This window comes from Corvus brachyrhynchos, unplaced genomic scaffold (genome assembly GCF_000691975.1).
Source record: "Corvus brachyrhynchos isolate BGI_N302 unplaced genomic scaffold, ASM69197v1 scaffold69, whole genome shotgun sequence".
Taxonomy (NCBI): Eukaryota; Metazoa; Chordata; class Aves; order Passeriformes; family Corvidae; genus Corvus; species Corvus brachyrhynchos.
In genome coordinates this window covers 5,469,288-5,479,389 of record NW_008240228.1, presented here as the reverse complement: position 1 = coordinate 5,479,389, position 10,102 = coordinate 5,469,288, and the positions used below count along the sequence as shown (strand labels likewise).

Here is a 10,102-nt window from a genome sequence, read left to right as displayed (position 1 = left end):
TGGGTTTGTGGCAGGATCCCATCCCAACCAGCATGTGGGTATTTGAAATTGAAACCCTTTTTATTTTGATGCAAATTTCACAGGGCACAACTGCGTCATTGGTTTTAGTGTCGCATTGGAGTGTGCTCACTGTATTCACTTTTAAAGACCAGCCTGCATAAACAGTACTGCATTTTGGTTTGTTGATTGATAATTAAAGAGAATTATATCTGTACTCAGTGTACGTTCAAAAAATTGTTACATAGTTAGTGTTAAAAAGTAATATTTGGATCAGTGCCTCCTATGGATTTTTGTAGATTTTCTCCTCAGTGAGGCATGCAGTCAATACCTAATTTCTCTGGAGATTTACTGCACTTAACATATTGAGGTTCTTTTAAATACTCCAGTCCTGTGCACTGAGTGCGTTAGCCCAGTTTTAATTTGCTATCATTGATGAGCATAAGAGTATGAACTGTCTATGCTGAATTCCCTCCAGCATATATTTGTGTTTGCCATCGATTCCAAGATGAGTCCTGTCCCTTCTCCCAGCGTTCCACAGTAACTCCGAGCAGTGTTGCCATCTCTTGCATCAGTGGAGGCCCCACTGAAGTCCGTGTAGGACTGATATCTACACCTGGAGTAGTAAATGCTGCTTTCCACAGGAGTGGGGACTTTGGACAGGCATCTCTGTGCCCCTCACACGGGGTTAGTGCACGTGTGTGCTCCGTGAGCTCTGTCAGAACGCTGGGACACTGGGTTTGTCCAGGGCAACGCCAGCGTTGGGCTGACGGCAGGGAAGGCCCTGCAGCCCTTGTGCTGGTTTTCCCCGCTGCTCTGACAGCTGGTCTGTGGTATTAAAAACACAGCTCAGTGCTTGGCCATTTTTCCTGTTCTGTTGAGTAAAATATGTGCAGGGTTCATTTTGTGAGGAAGGATGTGCAGGAATATAAACACCTATGCCTGGAAACACATTCTTTGGGAGCCTGCTTCCAGAGAACAGAGCTCTGAGTGCCTCTGGATCAAGAGGTTGATTTGGCATCTGCCCATGCATAGTTAGGATTCAGAGGGAGCCTGCAGGATTTTTTTTCTCTTTTTTGTCGGTCAAATGAATTATTGATCTGCTGTAGTTTGATATGTGTTTCCCAAAGACTGTGTACAGGACAAACTGTAAATCCTAAATAATAAAAGGAAAATATAACTAGTGTGGCAAAAAATGGGTGGAACTTTGTAATGGGACATAAATAAAAAGATGGTTTAGTTCCTGAGAGTTGGATTAGAAATGTGTGCCCAGCAGAAGAGGGAGCAGGAAGTGGTTATAAGTGAAAGAAGAGTCACTAGCAAGGAAAAGATTGGATAGGCTCCTACAGCCACCTCTGGAAGCTTATTCTGTCCTGCCAGGTATGTCCAGAAGCAGCAAGAATAAGATGAGGAGCATTTACAACTTTGTCACAACTGAGGACTGTGCCTGGGAATGGGCTGTTTAATTTTGGCTGTTGTTCTCTACACCAGGCGTTCAGAAAGGCAGTGAATCTCAGCTGCTTGCCCACCCCTACTTATTATAAGGCCCTTACCTTTTTGATTCTTTTTTTCTGCCACACAGATATGAAAGAAGAGTAAAACTTCCTGTCCCCACTCTCCTGCCACACGTTCTCCTTACTGCAAGCTTGGAACCTTTTGCTTCCCACCAGGTACCGGCATCTCCTGCCACCACCATTTTATCTCCCACCCACATCTTGTGGTGAAGTTCCCTTGCACCTTCCAACCTTCCCACTGCATAAACTTGTCCCCACCAGATCAGGACCCCAGCCCTCTTCCTTTCAGCACATGCCATTCCACCAGTCCTGATTGTTCCCTCCTGGCAGCTCTGCTGTGTGTTCCATGCCCATGAGCTGTTCAACCCATCAAGTGTGTATCTGTAGGATCCCAGTTTGGAGAGAGACCGTGGCTGGCACAGGAAGTGTCCCTCTCTGCCATGTCACAGACTGAGTTCTCTGGAAGAGCTGTACTCCAGCTGTGGTGGTGCCATGGATTTTTCTTTCCAGCATTCCGAGTTGGTGGTTATTGTCAGGGAGTACTTGAGCAATGTGCCAAGCTGATGGTGCAGGGCTGGGCATGAGAGGAGGTGGTTCCTGGCTGGAATTTGCCCTGTCTGAGGCTGGATAACTCTGTGGAATGACCTCCAAGCACTAAACTGTATCATAAATTTAATGTACTTCTGTTACCTTTTCCCTGGAGCCTCACTCTATTCCGTTGGTCGTTGTCCTGCTGCAGGGAGCTCCTCAGACTGACGGGGACCTGGGGAAAGCAATACTTCATTATCTGCTTGTTTCAGTTTGGGTTTTCCTTTTTTTGTCTTTTCACTTCTCCTACCCCTAATAGAAGCACTGATTGTTGGCAAGTCTTGTATTTGTCTGGTTTTTAATCATCTCAGCCTTGAATTAAGTTATATCACTTTGTGATGATACATTTTTGTCATAATTGTATTTCCCCATGGTCATGTTAACCCTCCTTTCCTATATGGGCTTTTGGATTACTGCTGTGGTGTGAGTTCTATTTGTGAGTTACTGGGAATTCATGTTCTGTAATGCCAGCGAGAGTTGGAGGTGCCACTGCATGTCCATGCAATATGAGCAACCAAAATGCTCCTGTTTGTGAAAAGCTTCTAATCCAAAAAATCACCAATAGTGAAATTATCATGTAACAGTGCTAATTAAAAATAAGAGAATATTTAATCTGTCACTTGTTAGATCTTTACAAAAGGCTGGAGAAAATCAGCTCAACAGAGGCCATAGAGAAAACTCCTATTTTTACTTCAGTTTCAGAGGAGTTCTTGGGAGCAGTGGAGTTTTGAGAGTATATTGTGGCTGTTGTGATATCGCTGATCTATTTGGAAATAATAATCTGAATATAAATTAGAGTTGAGATAGCTGCCAAATCCAGTGTACGGAGATACATCACCTATTTTCTCCTCAGGTGAATTGCTTCGGTTATTCTGAGTTATTGGACCCTGTGCCTGCATGTTGAGTATGTTTGTGGTATATTTAAAACTCTGATTTCATTGATGTGCTTGTGAGTTCATCAATTTCAGTGGAGTTGTTCCTGATTTATCTTGGCAGGACTGAGAACAGACTCAGGCCTTAAATCTCCAAATTAAAAAAATTAAAGATATTGTGAAATAAAACATCACCAATGTGTTCCCATTAAATACTACTTTATATGAGACTAAAATAATAGTAAAAAAATCCTGTGAGTTGAAAAGCAGAAATCAAACATCTATTAAAAAAGAAAAATAAGAACCAGAAAGATTTTTAGGAGAGAAGTAAGGATTTGATTTAAATAAGTACTGGTTGGAGTGTGCACTCTTGTAACTGTGACAAGTTATCAAGCAGAATTGTTTTGTTTTCACCCGGCTGTCGTATTTAAAGTGAAAGCAGATTGATTTCTCGCCGTTGATGTTTATCAAGAATTCCTGTAATCTTCAATTGTGTGAGCAGATTTATTTTTGCAAGTAAACATATCATTGAAATGTTTCTATTAGTGCTCTATTTGGCATGAAAATCTAATAATTCCATTGTCCATGGACAATACTAACTCATTAAAGATTAATCAAATACTTTGTAACAAGAATCTAAAGGATTTAAAAAGTTGAGGGATTTAGCTTACATGGAGCAGAGAGAAATAAGCAAGTACAGCCAAAGGATCAAACACGGAGATTGTCGTGTGGTTCTACAGAAACCCAGGTAAAAGTCTGTATTTAGCAGCACTTGTGGTGACCTGGGAGATGAAGGGATAGGGGAGTTACTGTGTCCTGTGAAACATTTCCTGTTACTGCTGGGCAGGGGTGCTTTAGCTCCATGTACCTTTTTGTCCCTGTGCCCGCTGTGGCTTTGGGCAGGTGTCAGCCAAGGCTCCTGGTTTGTCATGGCTTTGTCCCAGGATTAGTCAGGAAGTGGCTGCAAGAGCTGCAGGTGAGAGGGAAGGTCATTAGTCATGGCCAAACTGTGAAAAACCTTTGATCTCTGGGTCTGTTTTGACAGAAAATGACTTATCTTGGGGTAACTTCTGAAATCTGATTGGTTTGCTGTTACTTATAGATGCACATCAATGAATCCCCCCCGGAAAAAAGCTGTCCATTGGAATTCTGACAATTTTCCTCAAAAGGCCACTTTCTGTAGCCTCTCTCACACAAACAGGTGCCAGGAAGGCGTTGTGAAAATTGGAGGATCTGCAGTCAAAAACGCTGGTTTACATGGATCTAATCTGGAATTGCCATAATGGAAAAAGGAGTTGTGAACACATGTGTGTGAATGGAATTGTTCCACAGTTACCGGGAGATTTATGGCCAGAGAAATCACTACAGAACAGCAAGTGGTGGAGATTGTGTTTTTATTTTAATATGGGAGCCAAGTCTTGCATTAGGACGTTGCTGAATCCAGGGCGGAAAATAAACGACGCCCGAGGGACAGCGCAGCGGTGTTGGATCCAGGGGCCTTTAATAATCCCGAGCCTAAGAGCAGTTAAGATAGGGAATGTATAAAAACTAATCGGCTGCTTTTACAGTAATGTGTGTACAGGAACAAGCAACAGTTATGATGTGTTGGCACCGTGGCTTTTAGCAGATGACTTCTTAAATTAAAAGATAAGTTTGCTGAGTGACTTTCTGGAATTTATTTAATGAGGGCCCATAAAATAGGATATCTGTTTACAGCAGGATTAACAGCACAGTGCTCAGCTACTGGTCTTTATGCTGGATAAAAAGTGCCAAGCAAGTCTGAACTCTTCTTTCCTTCCTGGAAAGCAAAAATTAATTTTGGAAAAGCATAAATTTAACTTCTACGTCTGTCTGTCTTTAATCACAACAAACAGTTTCTGGTTTTGCAGATTCCATGTGGTTTTGACGTGCAAACTTGTAGGCTGGAAGTCAAAGAAATCCTGCAGTGCTCCTGCTTGTTCAGTTTTAGCAAGTGTGGTTTCCTCTGGGTAGCAGCAAGCAATAGCAATCCTGTTGGTATTGCACTTTTCCCCTCCCTCTTTCTCTAGGAAAAGCCAATCTATAGGTTAGCTTCAGTTTCTCTGTGTAGATGATGCTCGGGGATGGGGTTAATTTTTGATTTAATTTTGTCTCCTGTATTTGTGTTCTGCCTGCAGTGTGCAGAGCAAGAGTAAGGTGTTCCTGAAATAACTTCCTTTTTGCAGTGGGCAGTTTACCCGGGACTTTGCTAAAGAGCGAGTGTATTTTGGGTTGTGCACAGCTCCACAGAAACGGCTGGAGCCGGGAGCAGGCTCTGGTGAGGCAGTGCACACTAGATGGCAGTTTTGTCCCAGCATCCGAGTTCAAACGGCTCTGCGGGAGAACAGGAAAGGCCATCAGTGTTTAGTCTGCTCTCACAGAGTCCCTGCATGACCAATGTGGACCCCATGGACTTCCTGGAACATGTGTTAGCAATTTAGCAGCAGACATTTATTTCTTTGTTTTACTGCTTGGCTCTTTGAGAAAGTGTTGGTACTCAGTTATGGGCTGTCTGGATCATGTCAGAGGCCATGGGGATCAAGTCCATGTGACAGGCCAGACTGAGGAAGGATGGAGTTGGAGGAGGTGAGGAAGCTGACCCTCACTTGAGCAGGAACAAGTCACTGCCTGTCTGTGGCCTGTGGCCAAATGCCGGGGCGGTTCAGGTCTAATACAGCTGAACAAACAAAACACTTTGCCCATTTGGCTTCTTCATATTTCATCAGCACCAGTTCAATCAAAGTCTTTTCTATTTCCTAAGAAGAGGTTCCTATTCTTAATTGTATTTTTTTTTCTTTCCCCCTCCCCCTTTCCCACATTTTAGCCCCATCCAGACGAGGTGACCTTGAGATCCTTGGCTACTGCATGCTGCAGTGGTTGTGTGGGAAGCTGCCCTGGGAGCAGAACCTCAAGGACCCTGTAGCTGTCCAGACTGCGAAAACAAAGTAAGGACAAACCCCCCCCCTCCCCCACATGGACACACCAGCCTGGAACCCTGCAGCATCCTCACCATTTCCCAGCTCTGGGAAACACAGCTTTCCATGCTGTAGAACAGCACCTTAGGAGAAAGCTAAAACAATTTTCCTTAATTAAGAGTGATGTTGGAAGCAGTTAAAATGGGAACTTTATGTGCACGTCTACCCTCCTTTGCATGTTTATGTCTGTGCTGCTGTGGAGAGGAGGAATTCCAGTGCACAGTACACAGGCATTTTGTCTGCTGTGTATTTTTCCAATACTCTTTTTTTTCAAAGAAAACATTTGTAAATTAGCACAGGCCTTAGTGTACATACAGAAGGTTGTTGTGTGGTTCCGTTAAACTGCACGGGCGCTTTGTAGTGACCGTAGTACAAACATCTCGTGGAGGTTTTTCCACATGTGCACTCAATTTATTTAACTTTCTATACGATACTGTTTTTCAGATGTTTTTCTGTAGGTTTTTAATGTTACATAAGCCTACTGCCATTACAAACAATTAAATACCAAAACACTAAGGAGCTTGGTGAAAATCTTTCCTTTTTCTCAGCATGACTTACTTGGAGCTCACTAAAGCAACAGTGGATCAGTGTTTGCTTCCTCTGCCCTCACAGCTGAGACTGGGGGATTTAATTGCACGTGGTACCTGTAGCAGGCTGCACAGCAGAGGAGTTACCCAGAAGTAACCTCACAAGTGCAGGAGGCAGCAAACTTTTTAGTAGGGCAAGTCACACCAGAGGTACCCGCTGGGGCTGGCTGATCCCTGGAAATCAATGCTCAGGTTCCGTGGGGCAGCGGCTCCTGGCAGGGGGAAGGGTGGCTGCAGCCTGTGCACGGGGCCGAGTGCAGCTGGAAATATTGACACCCTCTGCTACATTTAATATTTCTCCTGTAGAAGTTCTGATCATTACACAGCCCCCTGCAAGGTAACACTTATACAATTCAATGGGAAATCAATTTAATCAATCAAGCTGCTCTGCTGATTCCTCCCTCGCCATTAACCCTTGGATGGCTCGTGTTTCCAGGATGCTGAGCAAACAGAGGCTTCAAGGAAATGCACAGAAAATTACACAGATTCCACTCATCAGAAATATCCTCTTACTCTAATAAATTACTTTCCTGGAATTAGGTATCTTGTCCAGGTTGTTCCTCTTAACTGTCTTAATTTTCAGGTTCCTGTGGGTGCTGGACTGCCCAAGATGAGGGCTGGTGTTTTTCCTGTTTTTAGGAATTGATCCTGAGCTTCTTTGCTGTTCCTGTTTCTGGATGGACAGGAATTACACCTGTGGCCCTGCCGCTAATGAAGCGTGTGGGACTCTAGGTGATGTGACCTCCCTGTTCCCTTGTGGCCCTGCCATGCCTGGTGTAATTTTGACAGCCCTGTGCTCCATGGCAGAGAGGACCTCATGCTAAATGATGGGAAGGCAAAGCAGAACTGCTTAAATTCCAAATTAGAAATGGGAATCATCAATCTGAAATCAGAACAAACCATTTTGCTTAAAGGGCTTTTGCTTTTCCTTGTAGAAAGCTTAAAATAGCTGTGAAGAAAAACTTAAAGTGCAGTTTTAGGTATCAGCCTGGTCTTGATGAAACCAGCAGCATGCAAAGAGTTAAAAATGGAGCTGGTGAGGGGAGATCTGGGTTCAAAAGCAGTCCTGTGAATCATTAGCTATCCTGGAGGTCTACTCCCTTTGGTACTGAGACTTGCTGTCTTCCTAAATCCCAAATGAGGAATCACCTGCTCCAAAGCTGCATTAAATTGTTGCACTCTGGTGTTGTTTCAGACTTATGGATGAGCTCCCAGATTCAGTGCTGAGGTGGGATTCTCCTGGAAGCAGCTGCAGTAAGTGTACTTGCACTTGTACCCCATGGCTCTTCAGCCTGTTCCTAAACACAGTTCAATGTCTGACTCGGGGTGGGGGGAGCAGAAGAGAAGTGGAAGTAACACAAATTTAACAAAGTCTTCAAAAAGAAAAAGAATCTTGCTCAGTCTGTGATGTATCCCATGGAGTGACAGAAGGGATCTTGGCCATATGTAATCCAAGGTGTTGGGAAGCAGTGACTATCTTGGAAACAGAAGTAGCTGTTAGTATGGAAATAGTAAGCAACTGTCTACCAAAGGTTTATTGCTCGGTGCTCAGAGTTTAAAAAAGCAAATGGATGGACACTTTGTCTTGTCTTGTTTCTTCCTTCCCTGAAATACAAAAGTAACCCAGGGAAAACACCAAAGGTCAGTATCTATTTTTGATTTATTCCCTTATTTTCCTAGTGCTTTTGTATTGGAATTATTGGAATGCATTGTGTATTAGGCAAAATTTATTCATGATGTGTATACATATTTAATAAATCTTTCCTGCTGGGATTTGACCAGATGCTAATATCTGGTGTAGCACTCCAGTTTTAGGATACACTTGGGTCTTCAACTGAAAGAAAAGTTTGAACCCCCCATATGTTTTTCCTACTAGCATTATTCCTGCCCATTGAGTGGTTTCCCTGTTTTTTGAACCACTTGATGGAAAAATGTTGCTGCTGTTGGACTGTTTTGGGATGCAATCAGAAAAACAATAGTAGCATTTGAAGTTAAAAAAAAAAAAAAAAGTGTTTTTCCAAAGCATTCCCAGTATAGTATTTATGCAGATTAAAATAATACTGTTCAGAGTAATTAATATTTAAAGGGATATTGTAATCTATCAAAGACTTTTCTCTTTTACAGAGAACTATCAATACTTGTCAATAAAATATTTTAATTTTTATCCTTGGATAGCTGTCAGTGCTGTGGGAATTAGGGCATGAGCATAACGAGATGGAGCACTTAAGGTCTGGCTTGTTTATCCAAGTCGGTCTTTTCCTTTTCTCCTCCCAAAAAGACAAGACATTGTCAGTTCTGTGTTTTGAGTGTGTCTTCAGCTGAAATTGTGTTGTCTCGTTTGGCAGCGGAGGATTGGCATCCGTGTTGGAATGAAATCCTTTCTGAACTTCTGGGGTTACATTCAGTGAAATTCACAGTCAAATCTGCTCTACAGGTGAAATAGCCAAGTTTCTGGCCTCTGTTTCTGGCTTAGCTTATGATGAGAAGCCGAAGTATCAAGTGCTGAAGAAAATCCTGCTGGATGGCCTGGAGTCAAGTGGGATGCGCTACGACGGCCCGCTGGAATTTTCCGCAGCAGCAGCGTGCACACGGAATCACTGCGCTGCTAAGGTGTCCAAAGTGAGTGGGACAGCTCTGGGATTATTTCTAATAGCTCCTGCCTGTTGCCTTTCCTTTTGTAGAGGAGGAAATAGTTAAAGCTCTCAAGATGAGACTGACACAGCAGTTCTTCTGCCTTAAATACACCATGTTTGTTAATTCCTGTTTCCCCTGGCTTTGCTAAAAAGTGGAATGTCAGCCCTCAAGGAGGAAGAACTGCCATGAGTCCTTTTGACCTACAGGCTCTCACTTCAAAGCAGTAGGTCTGTGGAGAATGATTTACTTTCAGGATAATGGGGAAGTCAAGGACTTTGTTCACTAACATCTTGAAGACAAGCCTGAATGCCAGGTTTTTCCTTCGTCCCAGATTAAAAGCAAAGTTACCTTTATTAGTGACAGCATTTAATTCATTTTCTTGCTTTCAGGCTGTTCTTTGTCATTTGCCTTTATCCTCCCGCAGCCCCAGTGTGGAGGAGATGTTCCTGTGGCTTTAGCTGTGCTGCTGGTGTGCACTGGCACAGGATTTTCCAAGTGACAGCTCTCCTGTGCTATTTTCCTCCAGTGCTCTGAGTTAATAAAGCCCAGCTTCCCTAAGCAGAGAGGGAGGTAATTAGCAGTTTTCCTGAGAAATGTCAGTCCTGTTGTTCCTATGAAAGTCCCCATGTGCACCAGCCCCGTGCGGTGCTCTGGGGCGTGTGCAATAAGGCAGGGTCAGGGTCCCATCCATTTTTAATATTCCTGGTGAACTTTGGACCATCACAAGTGTACGTGAGCCAAGAATGCAGGATGCAAACTAATGTGACTGATAGGCTGCGAGATGAATGGTGATTCAAGTATCAGTGCACAGATGGTTCTGATTTGCTGAGTTTTGTAGCTGCTGCAACTGAAGACATAAAATATCCTTCTAGTCATAAATTAGCTCTTTGGAAGCAAAACCTTGGCACCAGAGCTTT

The 10,102-nt window shown here is 43.3% G+C and overlaps 1 protein-coding gene across 4 annotated transcripts in view; it reads left to right on the top strand.

Moving 5' to 3' along the window:
- Nucleotides 1-10,102, top strand: part of VRK2 (vaccinia related kinase 2) — a 37,321-nt gene that overhangs the window by 22,235 nt on the left and 4,984 nt on the right. For all 4 annotated transcript variants that reach the window (XM_008642028.2, XM_017745290.1, XM_017745292.1 and 1 more), the window contains exons 9-11: nt 5,814-5,934; nt 7,747-7,805; nt 8,986-9,170. In XM_008642028.2, the coding sequence (XP_008640250.1) occupies nt 5,814-5,934; nt 7,747-7,805; nt 8,986-9,170 (365 nt within the window). The remainder of the gene's footprint in view (nt 1-5,813; nt 5,935-7,746; nt 7,806-8,985; nt 9,171-10,102) is intronic.